At 38.9% G+C, this 22,890-nt stretch overlaps 1 protein-coding gene across 1 annotated transcript in view; it reads left to right on the top strand.

Annotated features, from left to right (window-relative positions):
- Positions 1–20,500, top strand: part of LOC310906213 (uncharacterized protein) — a gene marked incomplete at its 3' end in the record, with an annotated part of 231,093 nt that extends 210,593 nt beyond the window's left edge. The window contains exons 8-11 of the mRNA XM_083855273.1: positions 944–989; positions 3,474–3,623; positions 20,251–20,305; positions 20,466–20,500. Coding sequence (XP_083711399.1) covers positions 944–989; positions 3,474–3,623; positions 20,251–20,305; positions 20,466–20,500 — 286 coding nt within the window. The remainder of the gene's footprint in view (positions 1–943; positions 990–3,473; positions 3,624–20,250; positions 20,306–20,465) is intronic.
- Between the last annotated feature and the right edge of the window lie 2,390 nt (positions 20,501–22,890).

Below are 22,890 nucleotides of genomic sequence, written 5' to 3' on the forward strand. Positions count from 1 at the left end.
AGATTACAGGAAGAATGAGAAAACTCAACTGCTGGGAAGAAATACACTCTGAACATATAACAGAGTAATGCAGTTGTCCTCCTACACAAGATGTGGTTTTGTCAGGGAGCTCCCATCTTCAGGCCAGTTTAATTCTGATTTGAGCTCTTACCTTCTGGGCATGTATTATTCTCCCAAGATTTTGTGAGTAAGGAAAAGGGGAAATGTCTTTGCTGCTTAAAGAGTAATTATCCTCAGAGAACTGCTAATAGCCTCAAATATACTGCAAATGTGGAAGATAGATAGAAAACTTAACTGAAGTGATCGTACAATACAGTCAGCTGAATGAACCCAGAGAAACTCTAGAGATCTCTGTAAATAGGATATGCTTCCTGGAAGTAATTTGGCTGGTGTTCCTAATCCTACATTGCTACATTATATTTGGTGTTTTTTTAAATTTTTTTTCCTCAGCTGTAATCATAGTTCTGGACTTGGTGCGCTGCTTCCAACTACCTTTTTTTGTTCTTATTTGGTGTGCTGCTCTTTCTGGATTTTCAGTTTGTCTTGTTATATTCCAGTCAGTCCATTTCTACCTAATGGCATTAAAACTGTCTTAAAAGCTCAGAACCAGGTAGCTTTCTCCACCTTCTGCTTTAGATTTTGGTGTTCAAGCTTTCCATTTCTGTGCACAAATCTGTACATAACTCCACATCCACGAATATTTTTCCTTGACTTCTTTTTTGCTATTAGTGAGAAAGCCTACTCCTAAAAGAGTGGGGACTAGAAATAGAATCTCTGTGAAACAAAAATTGCAACATGTCAACTCCCCAGAAGGCTTTCTATTTTATTTAGGAAACATAAAATTAATAAAAAATGTCCTGGAAACTAACCATTTGCTTTTTTTCCTCCCAAGGAGATTTTCTGCTAAGTGCTGACAAAAGTATAACCCCTTCTTTTCCCTCAGCTTGGAGAGAAAGAAAAGAGGAAAGGCAGGATTGACCAGTAAGGACGTAAGAAATACTTTTTTACCCTTCCTTTCCAACCTTTCATTCCAAATGGCTTTTGCAGCCTTGTTGGCACTAACAATCCACATTGAAGTGTGCTTATTCCACTGGCTTTGCTGCTTTGCATCCCAGCTGCTGCTTGCTCTTTCCTAGCCTAAAAGTTCCTGCAAGCACAGGAATTTTCCTTCTCTTCCCAGTGTTACATACACTTGAGAGTGCTTTCCCAGTTATTAATAAATAAACTAAATGAGTTACTGCTTGTTGTGATCACCAGGCACATGAGAACAAGGTGAATCTGCAGATGTCTGGCTTCTCTCACCTTGGTTTTCAGTTGTGCAGTATCATCCAATTGCTCTGGTGCATGTCATGAGGATGGTTTTTCTCATGGATGCTCATCTGCAAAAACCTTAGAATTGTGCCACTACCCTGTAGATATTGTATTGTGTGTGTGGATACATACACATATTAATTTAAATAAGTGATATGAAGATGCCTTATGGTACTCAAAGGCTCACTGAGACTTTTGTGCAACCAAAGGACATGAATAGATAGATACCTGCTGGGCAGTCCATTGAGACTGGATAAAGGTGGGTTTGAAAGGAAGACAAAAACTGACAGTCAGTGATTTTAACAGTTTAAACAGCACATGACACTGAAAGAATCATTGTACAAAGAAAATTTCCGTTATTATTATTTTTTCCCTATTAGTCAGAGTGTCACCTTCCAAAACTCAAATTCCTTAGCTTTAGTGGCTGAAATTTTAATGTGACTGAAGCCACCAGGGTAAAAGTTTGTACTAAGGTCCCTCCTAAATACGTATTTGACTAATTACTAGAATTGTCATTAAGAAAAAAAAAAAAAAAAAAAAAAAAAGCTTCAGCCACTGTGTAAAGAATGTCATATTTCATCACATGATAATGTCACCAGGAGATGGGTGGGCCCTGCAACCTGAAGTGTAACTAGAACTTTCTTAAAGACCAGAGAATGATTTTAGTGATATGGAGCTGCTTTTCTGTTCCCTCAGATTCTGGAATTGCTCACTTAAACTCCTGAGTTGTTGGTTATGCCAGGGTCTTCAATGATACTCTAAATTTCACTGATGTAGAAGCTGCACAAAAGGAGGCTGTGCTGGTCGGGTGGTTATACCTGAGGACAAAGGTTCAGTGTTAATCTCCACTGGTTTATTTGTGTCATCACAGTACAACTTTAATATCCAAATGGGGGGAAAAGCACTTTCAATACCTCTTACAATAAATATATTAATATAAAAGAAACACTAGTAAAAGAAAACCAAAACAACCCAACAAACCAAAAAACAACAACAAAAACATCTGTGTAAGTGTCCTGGATTTACAAAGATGTCCAAGATTTCAGTGTGATACTCAGGGTGAAAACCCTTACCATCCCTGAATGTTTTTTCCCCTAGCAAGTAATGTGATATGGTTACAGTGTAAGTGCTGTTCCAGGCATGCTGGATAATCTTCTAGTTTACAGGACAGTCAAATATAAATGTGGTTTACCCCAAGCAAGCAATTTAAGTGTGGCCCAGTATGTGGCACTTACCGATTCTTAATACATGAAGCATAAATTTCCAAGGGGAGTATATAAAAATACCTCCTCTAAATATGCATCTTAATCACAATCCTAGAACTCTTTTAAGGAATTAAAAACCCTCTTTAGAAAACTAGCATCCTGTAATGGGTTATTTTTTAAAAATTAAAATGAATTAATTTCAAAAGGCAATTACAAACAAATACAGTAGAAGGAGAATAATTTATACTAATGACTGGGATAGCTGTGGCAAATTACTGAGTTTCACAAATTACTCAGTGAATAAGCAAAACAAATCCAGCCCAGGAATAATGTATCATAAAATGTCCAGCATTTTGGTTTTCCAGATGCAATTTAATTTTAATTATGATATAGTAAAGCAATGAAGGGGCCACAACAGGGGAAAAAGGCTTCTAAATGCATGGGAGACCTATGGCCCAAATGCTATAATCTCAATGTGAAATCCTGGCTAATAAACATCTCTTTGAGCTACCTAATTGTTTTTTGGTATTTCTTATAATAACATAGGAGGTAATAGAAGTGCTAAATTACTGATATTAATCATAAGGTGTAAATGGATGAGTCTAAAAGAGCAAGGACTACGAATGCTACAGAAGCAGAGGTCAACTTTCAAAATGAAGTATCACTGTCTATGTGCTTCTAAGTTCCCCCTCATCATGATAGCTGAGTATTTCACAATCCTTGATGCATTCTCTCCTCTCATCATTTTGAAGCAGGGAATTTTTCCATTTCACAGCTGTGAAATAGCACGAATAGATTAAGGAGGTCACATACAGAGTCTGCTGATGAAGTGGGAATTGACCTGAATCTTCTGAATCTAGTGAGTTACCTGTTAAAACAGGCTTTCATCTCGTAAAGCATCTTAAGTAAGGCAGAAATTGAATTTTGTTGTTGTTTTCAAATTAAAGTATTCCTTAGTTCTTCAACAGGTTTATCAGGAAGGATTCACTTGCAGCTGGACTGGAAACCAGAAATCCTCACAGGAGATCCATGCAGGCTGAGTGGGGGCAATCCTCCCAGAGAAACTGCAGATCTGGGTATGGACCAGAGCAGCCATCAGGGCATCAGGTGAGCCTGGCCTTCAGCTTTTTAATGACGTGCTCAGAAAAGCCTGCCTTGTTGGAAGCAGGAAGAGGCTGAATGATGAAATCATAAAACACAGTGGTGTAAAGTACAATAGTATCAACAGATAGATTAAAGATAAAAAAATATATTCTTAGGGGTGTTCACACAAGGTGTACTGGTGCAAATCCTTCAGCTGCTATAGATGAACCAAAGCTGTTAATGCCTGAACTTATGCGCTCTTGCTTCATCCTCGTTTTCAAAGTTACTGATGCTGTCTTTTTCTCTGCAATTTGACTGGGAATCAGTCTGTGTCAGAAGAATCCCAGAAACTATACATTTCCCTCATGGGCAGAACTTCTCAAGGTACAGCAAAGCTGTTGTAATGCCTTCCTCTAAAACTGAGTAGGAAGGGATTTCCTGGACTAGGTATTTTAAAAAATGAGAGAAACTTAGAAAAGAAATGAAGTTATTGTGTTGTGACTTGGGGTGTTTCTTTGGAGTTTTTATTTGCTTGTTTTCTTGTTTGTTTTGCTTTGCTTGTTTTAAGACTAAGTGATATTAAAGATAAGGAAAGAAGATCCAACAGTAGGAGCTAAGAAGCTGCCAAAAGAGGCCAAGGAACTCTTTGATAATTGAAGCTCCTACAATAATACTGCTTGTGTAGAGAAGTTGGATGGGGATGTCTCACACTTAATTTCCCATAGGTTGAGAACAATCATTTGAGACCATTTGATTGACATGTTTCAATTTTGTGGAGTTGTCATCACTGTGACTCTGTTAGAACTCCAAGGCCATGAATACTGAGAGATCAGCTCCTGTTGCTCCCAGCAGGACACCAGTGTGGACTGCAATGCAGAACTGGTCCTGGTGTTACTCCTGTCTGCTTGGAAGATGACTGGTTGTCCCTGACTCCTCCATGTTTCTGCCTGTGGGTATTTACTACCTAAATGTACATTTCTGGCAAGAAGATACTAGAACAAAGCTCCTACTGAACACAGTCCATCTCTAAAAATTTGTTGGGTTTGTCTGGCTCTTGCAAAACAGCTTTTTGGAGTTTTCCTCAGAATTTTCTTGAAATGTTGAAGACTAAGAGGTTCAGAATATAAACTTTCTTCCATTTACCAAACTAACAGACTATCATATTGACCAGGCATATAGGTTTACTCTGTAGAGCCCTGTTAAATCTGTGTGTTTAATGAATTTAGAAAAGGGCTACTTCCCAAATAGCTTAGAATAGCATCTTTTTTCCTGTGTATCAGCAGACTTGTTCAGAGGAAGGGGGAGCTGTTCTGACTCCTGCCCTGGTACAGATCTCTCACTCAAGTGAAGTGAGAGGTGTGAACCAAGCCTGGGATGCCTGAAGTGGACTGTGCTGCTTTCCTTTAGAAATAAACAATAAATACAGACTTTCAGTCAGTAAGCTGATAATGCATTTTTTAAAAATGTAGATTTCTTTATTATTTTTCAACTTTATCAAATGAAATATTTCTGATTCCTCAGAGCCAAATACTCAACTCTACATGGAGAATATGAGGAAATTGTGGAAAAAAATTGTAACACTCTTACCTTGACTTCTTGCCATAGAGTTGCCGACATACCTCCTATCAAAAGGTATCTAAAGAAACAGTTATATCAAATACTAAGCTGTTCCAATCTCATCACAATTTATGGAAGAACTATTCCAGGTTGTTCCCCAAGCAAGCAGAAAATAATATTTATTTCTAACTATTCACAACTACTTTTGCTTTTCTAATAACTATTGTTTTCTATTTGGCAATTCAAATTTTAGACACACTTACACTCTCAACTTCAATGGGATTGATGGTGATCAACCACAAATATGAAAGTCTTTCAAAGATATCAACAGATACTCACAATTTCTCTCTCTATCTCTTTTTTTTTTATTTTTTTTTCCTTCTTTTAATGAAAAGCTGTCCAGAGTAACAATATAATTCTCCTATGCAAAAATACAGCCTACATTTACCCCAGGGACCATCATGGGATCATCCTGGGAGACCTTTGCTTGAGGTGTCCATCTGATGCAGTCCCTTTAAATGTGGAAGCTTCATGAAAGGGCTGGTTTCCAAGTGAGTTTGCACCTTTTCTCTGCTGGAGCTGAAGAGCATACTTGACATTAATTATGCTTCCCCTTGCACCTTTCTTTTATGTTTATGCAGAATTAGGGTTGCAGTCTGATAGGTCTCAAAAAGAAGTCCCTGTTATATTTTAAAGTGTTGTTTCTTGTATATACTTGTGCATTTCATGTAAGCTCTATAACTCAACATCTTTATTTATAAAACAATATGTGCTAGGTCTTCCTTCAAAATTCTGGTGATAACTTTCATTGGCTTTTTTTTTTTTTTTTTTTTTTTTTTTTCTCTAGGAAGTACTGAGGGGGAGGGTTGGAAACTTTTTATTTGACTTGTTGGTAACTTGGCCTGTCTTACATTTTTGCTTGTGTTTCATTAATGCTGTTCCACAGCTGTGAACACAAGGTAATAAAGAGTAGCATATCAATACTATGATAGTAATAAGTCTCTGTGTGTGTGAAATAACAAAGTGAGGCTGAAAAATTCAGGGATTGATATAACTATTGTCTGGAGACCATCAGTCACCAATAGAGTGCCTCAGCACTGTACTGTCAGAATTCCTGTTTTCCCATTTTTATCCTTTTCTCTCTCTCTGGGCTATTATAGTCCAACTTACATGTTATTATTTTACACTATTATGGCTCAATACCTGGTAAAACACAATTATTTAAAGAGGTTGATAGAACATTCACCTCTGTCACTGCATGGTGTTTTCATCTCCTTTCTAACTCAAATGAAAACAGTAAGGGGTTGGGTTTTTTCCTCCATTGCCTCTGCCTCTTTTCCTTTGTTATGATCTCTACAGCTCAGTTGACTCTGTGACAGTTCAGTTAACTCTGACATTTTGGGGACACAGTTTGCATGAAAGAAACTACAAAACAAAAACTATATTTCATCTTCAGAAGCTGAGTTCTGAAAACCTCTCCTGAAGCAACATACTGAGTGCAATAATGATAGTAATTCCTACATCATTAATTATCATATAAAATCATCTCAACGTTGTTATTTAGGGTGAAAAAATCAAGTACTAGAAATGTCTGACCTAGAAGTTTTCCATTCAGCTTTAACTCTGCTCCTTTCAAGTGTCTGCCCTGTATGCAAGCTGGATTCCATAGGAAATACTGTTTGTGTCTGTAATTAAATTGTCACAGGTCTTACAGAGCCATAATATTTTAGTGGCCTCTGAACAACTGAATTTTTTCCTATATTTTAAGGAGGCCTTTACAGGCTTGATCTAATTTAAAGTTATCTTCTGTCTGCATAGAGCATGTTCTGTAGAGAGCATGTATGAAAATACTTAAGATTGATAAACAGATTCTGGAACTGGATTCCCACATTTCCACCTCAATTCCCATCTTCTCCATCACACTAAGTGCATTTGTATTATCTGTGCTTCTCAATATGTTGTCTCTATTGCCCTCTTGCACCAGATGGCATAAGTAGGTCCAATGAGGAGTAAAAGTCTATAATGAATAGAAGATCAGTATATTTCTGGTAACTTTTAAGGCTGTGTTTGTAACCACCACTTTATTTCTTTCTGGTCAGATTAATGATGTTGTGGTCACACCTTTCTTCCTCTCCATGCCAAAGTCTCTGTATTCAGGAGCTGCAGTTGAAAATATCAGGGCTGTTCCAGTGAGGTTTGTCTTGTTAATGGTAGTAATAAAGACTTTGGGATTTGTTTTTCAGATATTTTTTGCTTGCCTATACAGACAACTAAACCAAAAGTGCATTTGACCTAATATTTCCTGACTTAAGTTTCAGTTCTGTGAACACTGTAATGGGGCTACTCATGAATTCCATTATTTCAATGGATTTACTCATGCAAGAAGCTAATAATTTGCAGGTGGATTCTCAGGCTTGGGTCTCATTCACATTCTGTTAGGCAGCTGCTGAAGTGTTTCAGCCATGAAACCACTGAATACCTTCAGCCAGGCAGCCACTCTTGGTGATCAGGGAAGCTAACTTGGCTGCCAAAGGAGGAATGCCATCTCTGGAGCCAGGGATAGAGAAGAGGTAGCAGGCAATCCTTCCTAAAACTACAATGTGATAGACTGAACTCTGTCTAAGAAGTACGGTAAATGTGACCATGTCTCTCCTTTCATTTAGAAACTTGTCTGAGGGGATAATGCTAAAGATAAGATGAAAAGGTAATAGTTGAATCTTGGACCAATAAAATATATATTTTTAAAACAAAATACTTGTTTAATTTTAGGAGATAACTATAGTAATTTTTCACTATAAGGTGTTTTTTTGGTCATTATTAGCTGCCCAACAATATGACTGAGCCCATAAATCTTAGCCTATGTGTTTGACTAATACAGAGTATTTTCTCTATCATATCTTTAGAGAACAGGAGAAACAAAGAATATAGCTTCTAGTATTTCCAAAACACATGAAGACTCAGTTATCAAAGTTGATACACTGCTATTTAACACTCACCCTTTTAAAAAAATTTTCTCTTACCCTGCACTGTTGCAAGCACTGATGGTCATTTGCAAGAGTTAACGCTTATGCTTCAGGTATTTTCTTCTGCTGAGATCTTCAAGCCCTGCCCTCTTCCAGCCTGGCCTGGGCACTGCCTTTCCGTACCACTCTGGAGTGCCCTTCCCTCCAGCACTGGTGAGATGCCTTTGCATTGCATCATCTTGAAATAACACATGCTGGAGTGGGAACACCACCCTGAAGCACAAGTATTCACTCTTTATTTCCTTTTGTTTGCTTTCTTGTCCTTCCCATGCTTTACTTTTTGATTTTTCATGTGCTTATTCTCCTTGATGAAAATTCTTTGAGTTCACATTAGCTAGTTCAACTCTGGGCCTAATTCCAACTGGGGGCTGCCTTGTTGCAGAGCACAAGCTGCTCTGGGTGGAAGAGCTTGTCTTTGCAAGTGAGTGCAAGGGAGATGGCCTGCACATAACTAAAACCTTTCTCATGCTGTGTGCGTTGAAAAGGAGTAAATAGATGTTGTTGCTGCACTAGTGTGCCCCAGTGGGAGCTTATGAGTTCCATTGAGTTGACCAGCCCATTAAGACACCTCAGTGTAGTACTCATGCTACAGGGGATCACCATGATTTTTGAGAGCAGAGTGGTGGCACTGCTCAGAGTGCCTTGCTGACCTCCAAACACTTCTGAACCCAGAAGTAAAATATTCCCATTCTGAGCTCCAAACACGTCTGAACCCCGAGTAAAAGATTCCCTTCATGGTTAAAATATAGGTGAGGATAAAGGAATTTGGAAAATAGTTGATCTAAAACCTTCCTTGTACAAGCACACACAGTTTTTTTCAGGGTATGCTGATTCTGGTTCCAAATGTCATGATTTGGGCTTTTCTCCTGAATAATAACACATTATACAGAGCTACAGGTCTGCAAATTAAATGTTTGCTGAAAACAGGACTGGAAGAAGAGCAGTAGTTCACACAATGCTTTGTAATATGCCTAAGTGGAGTCTGTACAGTTGGGGAATTCGAGGTATGTTTATTTTTCATTGCCATCTTTTCAAGTCGTGTCACTAGACTTGCGGCCAGCTCTCAGGTTGTTTCAGGAGACTTCTGATGTTCCTCCTTTTATGTTTCATAGCTGTCTTCAGCAAAACAAGCCTGGCATGTAGGGAAATCTTAACCAGATTGAAAAGGGGCAAGGAGCAGAAGTAGAATATTGACCCTGACATGGCCCAGTGCAAAGAAATCCCTGACAGCTTTTATATTTCAAGCTGTGGGAGAAACCAAAACCAGCCTGACTGTAGCAGAAAGTGATGCAGAAATAACAGCAACAGCCATAAGAGAGAGAAAGCTAGAGGAGAAGAATATGTTGTAGTCTGGTCTAATATTAATCTGGATAGCTGAGCAGCTTTGTGAGCCCTTCTTGCTCACGAACATGAATGTACAGAAGGATTTATACAGCTGGGGTGTGCACTCTCCTATACCATCAGGGCATTGACCAGTTTACTCTGGCACTTCTTGCATGCCACAAGGGCAGCAGGATGGTTCTTAGTATCATCGCATTGGGTGTCTGGCAGAACCAGGCAAACTTCTTGTGCAGAGCAGAGAGCTGTTGCTGTGATTCTTTTTGTTCATTTTCCTTTCCTAGGATTGGCAGTGTTGATCCAATTTCTTGCTCTGCCACAGACTTTCTGTGCTGGCTTGAAGAATAAACATGATTTCTCTGCAATTCAGTTCCTCATCTGTGAGATCATAATAAAACTAGGTGATGAATGGATTTTTTCAGTTCAACAGCCAAACTGTCAAATCAAATGAAAAGGTGACAATTTGGTTTAGAATGAAATGTCTTACCAAATCAGACTGAACAAAAATAAAGGTCATTTGGAGTTTTTCATTCCCTCTAAAATGAATTGCTGTGATTAACTTTATATACCTAAAGAAGACCATATTTTTCTTTGAAAATAATATTGTATTGAAATGCAAGCTTAGTTTTCGTGACAAGATCTGAAAGACTGTCATTGTCAAACACTTCCCTGTTTTCCTCTTTTATACTCTAGTCCTTCTCCCTACTTTACAGAGCCCTTTTCTAGAGAGTTGAAGAAATATTTTTTTCTTTCTCTGAAGCATTACTGCTTGGGAAAATAATAACAAAAGCAATGAATTAGGTCATTTTAAACAAGTTTGTGTTACCTAACAGTGTGTGTGTGTATGGAGGATGCAGGATGAGATCACCTATATGTCTCACATAGTGGTATTTGTATCTGGATAGAAAAGCAGACAAGTTATCTTTGATGAATAATTTTTCTTTTGCAAAGAAGTGTGCCCTCATGGTGGAAAGGTCAGCATAGCTCCACAGTCCGAATCTTATGCCAACTCTGTTTCTAAATTTGGCCTAATCTCATTCCTGTTAACCTTAAAGAAAATTTTATAGTGAGCAGGATCAACCTCCTCTGTGTGACCTTGATGAGTCACTTAACCTTTCTGTGCTTCATTTTTTCCTACCATTGATTAAATAAGGAATTGTCCTTCCTTCTTCGTAGAGGTGTCTTTCTGTAGAATTGACTCCATGCTTGCAATGTGCTTTGAGATAATAATTTCTCTCTGTAGACCTTCAGTAGCATCACATAATCTAATTCAGCTTGGTTAGACCACTGGTAAATTTAGAAGGGGGGGAAAAGAGCAACAGCTATGCTGCAATCTTTCCCCTCTCTGTCTTTTCCCATCTTCTTTTATGCTTTAATAATGAGAATGAGCTTTTAGATGGACAATAAACACTGAACAGGGTGCTGAGAAAGTGAGATATCATTAAAATATAGAAGACAAATAAGTTTTCTTTCCTTTATTTTGAAATTTGGTAGGCAAAGTCAGTACTTGACATGATCTAAATAGAATCAGCAGAACAGTGTATCACACAGAAACATAGGAATAAACTAATAACAGCCTGCTAGTTAAAAAATTCTTTTTGCTGCACCTAAAAAGGCAAAGTTCCAGCACTGCCACACAGCTATTTCTGTTCTGGTATTTCTGTGAAAAGCAATGCCAGAAGCATTACTGGCAAAATAAAGCCAGAGAAATAGTTGTCGTTCATATGAGCATCTGACACAGTTACATAACTTCTGAAATCACTGCAGCAAGTTTTGAACAATGTGCAAAATGAAAAAATGCCCACCAAGCTCAAAGAAGAATTTCAAGGCTACTTGGAAACTGCTGTGCCATATTACTCCGTGCAGGCACATAATCTTCAGCCTGGTTGGAGACAGAAGTGCCTGGGATGCTGTAGATTGGCCACCTTCCTCCATAAGTAATCTGTTTGTTTGCTGAGAGGTTAATGACAGCTATGCCTATTCCTGGAGGATGACTCCCACAGTGTTCTAATTTCTCTTTTTTTGCTTTTGGATAGAAGGTTGGTGACAAGGAATAAGGAACAGAAATAGAATGTGTGCATGCTGTATTCTTACATTTACTCTCTTGTTAAAAAAAAAAAAAAGTCTTGAGAAAATTTTGAGAATGTCTAATGTCTCTAACTGAAAATTAATTATTTATTCTACCTTTTCTCTGCCAGTTATTCTACTAGTTCAGACCACAGTAATGTACATACTGATAAGGCTGACACTTTACCCGCTACTGCTGATTCTGACCATCAACTAACAAGAATGACACAAACCAAAATTAAATGCCAATTTCTGTTCATTTCTTGTCCTAGGAAAAAACGCTTGCTTTCTTTCTATTTGTTTCCATTTCTTTAGTCTTTAGGTGTTTTATTTTCAAGGTTTTCTCTGTGGTTTGCCAGGCCAGGTGTAAAAAAGTCTTAAGTTCTCATACAATTTCTCAAATCCCAGAGTAAAAAGCCCATTTTCTTCATGGCTTGCAATGATGACAGCCCCAAGATTAGCCCACGCTGCTTATTCCAGTGTGGGGTCTCAATAAAATTGGTGCTGCTTTTCACAGAACTTAATGGTCTGGCCAGGATCCAGCTGCAGAATTGAAGTCTCTAGTGGCTGAAAGAAAAGTGAGGAAAGGCAGTATCTTTTTCACTACAGAAAAAATAAATAAAAAAATAAGAAATATCTGTCCTGTGCAGAATCGAGGGGCGGGCGCTCGGAGCGGCCGCCAGAGGGAGCCCGAGAGCCGCTCTGCGCCCGCCGGGGCTCCGGCCGGGGTCACTCTGTCTGTCCCGAACAGGATCATTCTGTCTGTCTGTCTGTCACTGGGTCACTCTGTCCAGCACAGGGTCATTCTGTCTATGTGGCACCAGGTCATTCTGTCTGTTCGGAACAGAGTCATTCTGTCTATCTGTCTGTCACTGGGTCACTGCCCAGCACAGGGTCACTCTGTCTGTCCAGCACCAGGTCATTCTGTCTGGCACCGAGTCATTCTCTCTGTCTGTCACCGGGTCACTCTGTCCAACACAGGGTCATTCTGTCTGGCACCGGGTCATTCTCTCTGTCTGTCACTGGGTCATTCTGTCCAACATAGGGTCACTCTATCTGTTCGGAACAGGGTCATTCCGTCTGTCTGTCTGTCTGTCTGTCTGTCTGTCTGTCTGTCTGTCATTGGGTCACTGTCCAGCACGGGGTAATTCTGTCTGTCCGGCACCGGGTCATTCTGTATGGCACTGGGTCATTCTCTCTGTCTGTCACCGGGTCACTCTGTCCAACACAGGGTCATTCTGTCTGTCTGGCACCAGGTCATTCTGTCTGTCCGGAACAGGGTCAATCTGTCTGTCTGTCTGTCTGTCACTGGGTCACTGTCCAGCACAGGGTCACTCTGTCTGTCCAGCACCAGGTCATTCTGTCTGGCACCGAGTCATTCTCTCTGTCCGTCACCGGGTCACTCTGTCCAACACAGGGTCATTCTGTCTGGCACCGGGTCATTCTCTCTGTCTGTCACTGGTCATTCTGTCCAACATAGGGTCACTCTATCTGTTCGGAACAGGGTCATTCCGTCTGTCTGTCTGTCTGTCTGTCTGTCTGTCTGTCTGTCTGCCTGTCTGTCTGCCTGTCATTGGGTCACTGTCCAGCACAGGGTAATTCTGTCTGTCCGGCACCGGGTCATTCTGTATGGCACTGGGTCATTCTCTCTGTCTGTCACCGGGTCACTCTGTCCAACACAGGGTCATTCTGTCTGTCTGGCACCAGGTCATTCTGTCTGTCCGGAACAGGGTCAATCTGTCTGTCTGTCTGTCTGTCACTGGGTCACTGTCCAGCACAGGGTCATTCTGTCTGTCTGGCACCAGGTCACTCTGTCCGGCACAGGGTCATTCTATCTGTCTGTCACCAGGTCAATCTGTCCGGCACCGGGTCATTCTGTCTGGCACTGGGTCATTCTGTCTGTCTGTCACCGGGTCACTCTGTCAGGCATCGGGTCCCTCAGTCTGGCAGCCAGCTCCGGACAGTTCGGGGTAGGCGGCAACTCCAGCCCTCCCATCTCCCCAGTTACCTCTGCACTGCACAGGACATCATATATGATGTATATATAATCATGTATGTGTATGTCTGTGTGTATATATATATATATATATATATACATGTATAATGTATATATAATAATGTGTAGGTCATAACAATGTGGTGGTGGGCACAAGGTCAGCACTGGATTTCTGTGGGTTGGCACATTCCCTGAGCGAGCCATGAGCCTGATCTGTGTCTTGGGAGGGTTGTACAACACAGGTTTCTAGTCAGCTGCTCTGCAAGGAAGCTAAACAAAGTTTAAAGCTGTACCAACTTTCTTCTGCAGGAGATTGCTCGCTAAGTTGAGGCATTAGACAAACCACCTTACTGTTAATGAGAAAAGAGAAAATTCAGCCTCTGAAGAAAGGATCTGCCTGTGAGGTGCTCTTTGAGTCTGAATTTTGTGTGTGGTCTTTAAAACCTCAAAACTGTGTCATATGAGAGTGTCCAGGACTTCAGGAGCAACACCTCTGTGTCACTTCACTTTGGCTAAAGGGTTAAGCATTGGCTTGAAGTTAAGCATGGAAGATGAGTAAATGTCTCCCACAAAGATCCTTGATAATATATTAGATGGTATCCTATCTGCCTAACATCCTGCTACGAAAGGTGGGATCCTGCACTCTCCAGAGTGCAGCCTATTCTTCAGAGCAAATTACTTTCTCAGATATCAGTAATGAATCAGAAACAGTAATGAGGTTTTCTTTTATCAGGAGTTGTAACATGCTGGGAAAAATGTACTGAGCTGCTGGGAGAGCACAGCAAAGAGAGTGCTTGCTGTACCCTCTGGAGGGCAGCTTCTGGGTCGGCTGAGTGGATAAGCAACCGTGTCCAGGCTTGATGGTGGTTTAGGAGATGCTTTGTTACAGACACATGTATTCTCATCAGGGGTTGAATGTACACCTAAGTGCTTTCCCAGTTTCTGCATTTCAAAATCTAGCCCACGTCCTTGTGAAATAAGAGAGAAATGTTCTCTTTGCAGAAATAGATTTTAAATAATGGCTTTGTTATAATCATGCAAGAAAGTTTGCATATTGATATTTAGAGGTCTGGATTTTAAATTGGTTCAAAATTTATCTGTTATATTATTCTTGGATTGGAGGGCTGATATAAGTATCAAACTTGCCTTATGTGCAGATAAATCATATTTAAATTATTTAACAGTAAATGACTAAGAAAAAGTTGGATGATTTGAATCTGGTTTGCTCTATTTTTTGATAATAGCACATCTCATATGATGATTTGAAACACTCAAGGTTGTTAACATAATGTTCACTCCCACAGTGGATGAGTCAGCTCTTCAAAACCAATAATTAGTATCCTCATTGATTCATGCTATCACTAAACCCGTGATGGGTCATTTGTGGCTTGCAGTCTTCTGGACACAGCCATATGGCATCCCAGTGGGATCCAGGGCACTGACCCTGGGCTATTACAAGGGATACATGGTTGGCATGCTAGACTGCTGATTAAATATTAACCACAGCAGACACATTATTTCCACTCTGCTTTGAAATGAGTCTTTAATTAGAAAGAAAATAACAGCAGCAAATGAAGTTTCATGGTCGTTGCCAGAAGTAAATATTTTGACCCGTTTCCTGTGGTACAAGCTCAGAAAAGTCCCTGGAGACTTTCAGGATGCCACTCAGACCAAATACAGGTGTCTTGAATGGTATCCAGCTGTCAATCATCTGACATAGGTAAGGAGATTTAAATAGGAGAGATGACTTGCCTAGATAAAAGGAAAATACCTCTGTTAAATTTAGCCATGTCTTTTTCTAGGAACAGCTACTACTGAAGCTGAAGTTGTACAGACAACTGAAAATACTTCTTTTCTTTTCTTTTTTTCCTCCTGTTTTTCCCCATAATGGAAATTCTTGTCAAAGAAATTTATTGGGAGCTTTAATTCAATTTTTTATTTAACAGTCTCGTTTATTATTCTTACATGTCCTGATAGAAGAGTCATTGGTTTTAATTACATTCTAGGGGTAAGGGGAATAACTAGTTAAGGATGCACATTTTGCACTTCATGAATAATGTATGATCTTAGGTACATAACTTTAATGCTTTATCTCTTTATGAAATGCTGAGATATTCCAGAATATTTTTTCCCTGAAAAAAGAAGATGTAATATTTTTTAAAATTCCTTATTCCAAAGACCTTGAATTTGTCTTTGCTGTTTTCCTACCCCTAAGAAGCCTTTCCTAAAAACTAAGCAGATTCTTAATATTTAAAACAACCTCTAATTTACTTGTAATTAAATAGAAAGAGATTTGCTGATGCTTAATACTTATCACACATCCAAGGGAGTACTCTCTAAACAGTAATTTAAAATTTTTCATTGCAGAGAAATATAGACTTACTGTTTCTGTCGTATTATGTGCATTTCCTACAGCCTATTGGCTGCCACTTCGATGTTTTATTAAAAAGAGATATGATTAAGTCAGTTGCTAATAAAAACAGTGGTTTCATGTACATAAATCCTGCCATTCCCTTTTGAGTTATAAGCACTAAAAGTGGATATTTTGTATTTCAATACATCTTTCTCAGGGACAAGGACGAGAAGTGTCTTGGTATGTTATTACAGATTTTTCTTAGTTTTGGATTATATTTTATATATATATATACATACATATATAACCCAAATATGACCATAGTCTTAGGACCAATTTTTGCTGTGGATCAGAGCAGGAGCCCACCAGAAGCACTGGTAGTTCACCGTACCAGACTCTAAATGTGTTTTATAGAAAAACTTTCTCACAGACGGGTTCAACCAGCTTGTGGTTGTTACATGCTTGTGAAAGTCTGATTTCTTCAACAGTAAATTCTTTCATCACACATGTGTTTTGTAACGTCTGTTTCTAGAACCACTGTTACTCTTTGTCTGCAGCATGTATATACTGTGGATCTTTTTTCCATAGATAATGCTTGCATCATGGACATTTGTGTGACAACTTGGTCAATTTTCTCAGGCTAAATTTCACAGCATCCCACTTTTTAATTTAGGTATGCAGTGGGATTTTTAGCCCTTGTAGTTTTGTTGAAGATCAACATTTAGGAAAACTACTTCCCATTCCCTCCACTCTCCCAGTGTTTTACTCTGGGTTATACTTGTGCATGTTGAAAGTGTGTATTAATTTTCTCCTTTGCTTTTTAATTAAATCTGGCTTCTGTAACCAAGGTTTAAATTTGGTTTAGTACTCTTTGAGGTAGTGATGTCTTAATCCACAAATGAAAGTGAATGATTTCTCTGTTAGCAACTAGGAAGATTGTCTACTAAAGAGAGATGAGATGATAACAAACATAAATTGTTGCTCATTGGTATTGGAGTAACTTTCTACTTTTTTTAATGGGTCTTGGAAACAGAGAAGCCATTAATGAAGATGCAATATTCAGGGTATCACAGAAGCTTCTGTAGGGAGATTATGCTCTTTGAAGTCCCATGTTCATCACTAAACTCTGTAGTAAACCCCTGCAGCACACACTAAACCCTGTAGTAAACCTCTTAAAAGTGGTAGCCAGTGCACTTCGCCAGCAGTTTTCCAGCTCCTGGTGTAGCTGCAGAAGCCTTGGGTGTTCTTCCTGTATTTCCTCCAAAGGGAAACTCTCTGGACAGCGTCCCTCTTCAACCCCATAAACCCGCAGTAGAAAAAGAGAGAATCTCTTCCTTGGCTGTTGATCTGTGTGGTAGGAAAGGTGACCACTGATACCTTCCCTTCATCAGCAGGTCTATTCCAAGGACTGAAATCTTTGGGAAGATTCCCTGTGCCTTCCCAAGCCTTTGGGTTGGGCCTGTTGCAACTGCTCACTCTTCCACTTCCGTGCACTCAGTCTCTTCTTCTTACATTAAACCTTTCAAGGTTTTTAAGAAGAAATCTATTTTGAGACTTTGTGGATTCATTCATTTAATTGCATGGTAGAGCAAATGAGCTGTTTTCCTTAGCTGGTATTATTGGCAATAGGTCAAATTCTGCCCATGGCTTCTCTGTTCTTGATGCAGAGTAGATGTATTGAAATGCATACAGATTCTTACAGTTTCACTTGGGAACAATTTAAAGCAGAATTTAGCCCATTGCACTTAATTACATGAAAATCATCTTGTAGAGGTCTCATTAGCCTTTCTATTTGTGCCACTGGTTTTCTACATTACTCATTGCAGCTAGTATGTGAGGGATATTGGTCTGGCTATTTGCATACAGAGAGTTTGTATTCTAATACTCCTTTAGAATCCCTAGGTGTGTTCTTGGGTTTTCTTTTGGTGATAGTAAGACTTGATTTAACAAATGGATAAATGATTTCAAGACTATAATGAACCTGCACTAGAGAAAACTCCATTAAGTCAACAGATGTCTGTTGATTTTTTTTCATTATGTTTTTTTCCTTTACTACACTGGGAACTTTTCAGCACGTTATTCTTTTTTCTTCAAGTTTCTCAGCATCATCAGGGCCTTGGATATTATGCATATTGGAGGTAGGGGAGTCATGGAGAAATGTACTGCTTTTACTTCAGGGTTGCTGTGCGGCTGGAATGGCAAACATTAATGTTCATGGTAATAGAAAATGAATAAATTTTGCAGTGCTCAGAGGTGTGATGTCTATTTATGTTACCTGTTAGGAGATAATGCAGTCTCTGAAGAGCACTGCCCTGGGCTGTGTTCTTGTCACTCCTTCCTCCTTCATAACTGATTGAGTAATCAGTAAGAAATCCTCCTGGGGACAACTGACTTAACGTAGGGCAGGGGAAACTATTTGGTAGGAATCTTCCTTGTTAATTGGAATGATATCTTAATAACCCAATCTGTCACTTTGGATATGTGGAACATAGGGCCCTAAAATACAAGCCAAAGTGATGTTCTCCTCACTTGTCATCACGGATCCAAGAGGATTTATGGATGTTTTGTGACATTGACTGCAAGAGAATTAACTGCATCTTACCCTCACATAAGAGGAACAGTTGCTCATCAAGACTTCTTCAGTCTTTTTGTAAAGCCTTTGCACTGGATGTAAACTAGTGCAGTCCATTTTGGCAGATGGATAGATGCAGCTTCCAAAATGCTTTTAGGTAGAAAATGATGAAGAAATTATGCAAGGATAGGGAAGAATTATTTCCAACCATGTTTGCTTGTGTTTGGGGAGTAAGGGGACTTTTCATTAGTTTGAGGGTTTGGATTTTTGGGGTTTTTTTTTGGTTGGTTGTTTTATTTTTTGGGGTGGTTTTGTTTGTTTGTTTGTTTGGGGTTTTTTTTGTGCATGCTCTTTCTCCCAATCACATCTATTTTATTGCATAGAACTAGAGACAAAATCTTCCCATTTCTTGTGTGCTGTACCATTTCAGATCCTGACAGGTTGTAGGGATGTATCTCTCCTGTCAAATAACACTCATAGAAACTTCTTTAGTTTTTTTCCTTTGACCTGACTAAGCCTAGAAAATACAGGCTGTGAACCCTAACTATTGCTGTGCAAAACCTGCTGAAACACTAATCAAACAGCACATTGGCTGGCTTCCAAGGAGGCAACAGTGCTCAGAAATGACCCAAATAATTTTTATTAATGGGCTTAACATTACTTTTATTTCAAAAGAGACAAATCATTTAATAAAATATGTGTTCAGTTGTGTTCATTAGTGCTAATCAGTAGTTCATTAAACCTTAATCATAGCAATTTCGGGCCACTAATATTCAGGTAGTTTAATAAAGGCCCCAGCAGTAAAAGAGCACACTTGGCATATTCAGGAACATATTTATTCCTAGTAAACCCTTCTCAAATACACATTGTCCATTCAGGTGGATATCAGGGATGTGACAGTATCAGGTGAAAGAAAGAAAAGTATCCATGGCAAAACACCACCAACAGAGTTTTAACTGCAGCACATGCTGTACTTTTATATTAGGAAGTTTTGTCACACAGACCACTGTTATTCACTTGATTGGTAGTACCATTTGAGCAAGGAATGCAACAAGCTAAAACTTTTGATGGATGGAGTTATCTTCTGTAGTGGAAACAGCAGGACAAAGTCTAAGTACACTGGTAATGCCTATTATAACCTATTTTGAAAGGTTGATTTATAAAACAGCATATTGGATAATGCTGTGTCTCCAGTTCACAGAGTAATTCACATATGTAAATTTTCAGTGTATGTGTGGTTCTACTGAAGTCACTGCTTCTGAAGTCTTGTTCAAAGCTCATGAATCTGGCTTAGCACTTTTCCGAGATCTCATGCTGTCTTCCAGGGAGGCTGTTACCAGCTGAACAATTCTCCCTGGATGTGTGAAGCCCAAACTATGCTACAGACAACAGTGAACAAAAATGCCTCACTTTTTACTATTTGTATATTAAAAGTCACTCTGAATTTCATGCTTTTCACTGAAGTCTGAGGAATAAGAGTGACTTGTATCAATATACTCATTCTGTGTCAGCATTACTATGTGCCAGAAATATCACGAGCTGGTTCATTCCAATCAAAATTTTATGCTAATGCAAGTTTCTACAAGTATGTCAGTCATAATTGCTTTTGTGAAAGAAACAAGTGTTAGCAGTTGGTGAGAAGGATGAAATTTTAGGTGGAAACCTGGAATTTCTTGTTGCTTGTTCTCAAGTTATTTTCATTGAAATCCAGTTGTAATTTTGAGAGGCCACTTTCTATACTTTAGGTGACCATAAGTGAAGCAGGTTGTGCAGCATGTGAATCCGCTCCCTGCAAGAAGTGTAGTGCACTGTTTTATCATCTCAGTGCACTGAGATGTCATCATATAGTGAGGTTATGCTTCAGATCCTGTCCAGCTAAGAAAATTATTATTTAATGTGAGTTGGGTCCCTACTTTAATTTGCTTTTACACTTTTCTATCATCTCTTCTTTCTGATTTAGCAGTTTTTGTGGACGGTGTTGACCCATTACAATGAGATAACTTGATGTTTGTATTGAATTTTTGCCCTCTAATAAAACATTCTGCCAGAAAGTAAACAATGATTTACTTCTTTCCACCTCTGTAGATTGAATACCATATAGAAAGTTTTTTCTTTTTTTGCTTGCTGAAACCACCCCTTTTTCCTTTTTTTCTTGATTAAATAAGAAAATGAAAGTGCTATGAGAAGATATATTCTGCAAAAACTGCATGTAGTAAATGAATGTCCAGACATATCTATGTAATAGAACTCTAAGTGTTTCTGGCTAAGATAGTTGTATTTATCATGTCTTTACTATGCACTCTTGTACAGGTAAGCAAATGGTATATTTGTTTTCTGATTTTCTCTTGACTGGAGTCTCATGTAATGCACTTTACCATCTCTTTACGGTTGTGCTTGAAATAAAGCTGACATTACAACAGGCTGATGGTGCTCTAATCTACTGCACAGGGACTTATCAACAGCTCCGAGAAGCAGTGTGGGTTCAGGCTTTTTTTATCAAACCTGTACTATGTCACTGGGAGCTCCAGCCCAAAAGACAAAGATTAAAATTTTATTGTGGCATAATATTTTCTTCTCTCTATTGTCATATGACATAGAGAGCAAACAAGACCAGTGGAGACAGACAGATCTGTGCACATAGATTGGACCTCACAAACACAACATACTCCATTCCTGGAAGTTTTCCCTTCTGCCCCTTCTTTTATATTTCTTTGGAACTTAAGAAAATGAGCCTTTTGCATCTAATATAGGAAAGTCTGAAGGAGGTTGGATAAGGCCTGGAGGCAGAAGATAGCTCAAACCATGTACGGTCTGGATTTGTTGAAGGATCCAACACAATAGATTTCAAGAACTTGTTTAAATAATATGCAATAATAAGGTGTGGGGTTTTGTAAAGCCAGAAAAAAATCAAAGCAGGGGTTTTTGAGAAGTCCCAAGAAGTTCCAACAGCACAAGCTCTGTGACACATGCCCTTTGTGATAAGGAAGCCGTTAGCAAAAGAAAAGCAGTTCAGCCTATAAAAGGCTCTTGTGGGCTGGCAAGTAATTCTGTTATACTGTAACTTTTTATAGTTATGAAGGTGGCACGTCAGATATTGAAGAATTGATCTGGTCTGCATATGAGAACTCGCGTAGATGCAAATTCTTCTGGACCCTGTCTGGAGTCATCAATAGTGCTTCAGCAGAGGAGATTAAAGCTTTATTTTGGTAGGTGGCCTTTTTTCTTCCTTTCTTCTTTCTTATTTATTTGTTTTATGCTGTCATAGAGACTTTTCAATGGGGAAAAAAAATCCATTCAGCTTAGCTAAAGAGCAAGACTCCGAATGAGTAGCTCTAACAGACCTATTTGCTGTGGCCTGGGATACCTGCAGTACATTGTCTAGTGGACCAGTACTGGAATATAAATAACACCATTTGTGGAGCAAGAATGGAAAGAGTATAATTGGGAGTGCAAGTAGCTCATAAAATTTATGTACTAGCATTGCTCAGGGCATAAAACAATTTAAATACATTATTTCCTTGCAAAATAGTAAGAATCTAAGCTTAAAACACTAATAAAATATTTGGTTTAAGACTAATAGTAAGGGGATATTTGGAACAGATGAATCCAATGTTTTATATAGGCTAATAAAATATTATGAACTGGATATATTTCTAAAATTGCTACTAAGAGGGACTTGATGGTGTGGGGGGATTGCTAACATGGTGTAGAACCATTAGATCTTGCTCACTGTAGTTCAGGAAATCTTAAGAGGAAGTGAGCCTTCTCTTTCTCCTTAATGACTATTTGATGTCCTTCATGAAATCTGTGTAGGTGGGTTTTCAATTCTGATGCTCAGCTGGTAAATATCCACACAGTGCAGTAAAACACTGTGTTAATTTGCTGTTGTGTTTTCTACAGAAACTATTTCAGGGAGGGAGGGGGCAGAGCACTGAAGCTGGGGACTTTAAATAGCTCAAAATACACATTTTTTGTCATATGTTTTAGAAGACTATTGTTGCGTGTATATGTTTAACTTTCATTTTTATAGTTGCCTTTAAGTTGGCAACAGCTAGTCATCAAGCAAAAATGTCTTCTGTTAAATTGGCAACCTGAATTCCTTGTTCTCAGGACATTGCTTTCTCCAGTTCTGAGATAATTTCTGGACATTTTTAATGTTCACTGTGGTGTCCTCCACTTTAAAAATATTAAATGTTAACTTGTTGTCTTTAAGGGGCCTCAAACTGAATTCTATTCTCTAAGTCATTTCAGCTTGGCTGTGGGCTTCTAATTTCAAAGGGATACTTTTTCTACTAAACAAGTTCTGTCTGTACTCTGTTCTGATCCACTCTAGGAGAGACTAGTGAAAATGGTGGGAAAAACACGCTGAGATGAAGGGTTTGCCT

The sequence above is a fragment of the Zosterops lateralis genome (genome assembly GCF_965231275.1).
Source record: "Zosterops lateralis genome assembly, chromosome: 2".
Taxonomy (NCBI): domain Eukaryota; kingdom Metazoa; phylum Chordata; class Aves; order Passeriformes; family Zosteropidae; genus Zosterops; species Zosterops lateralis.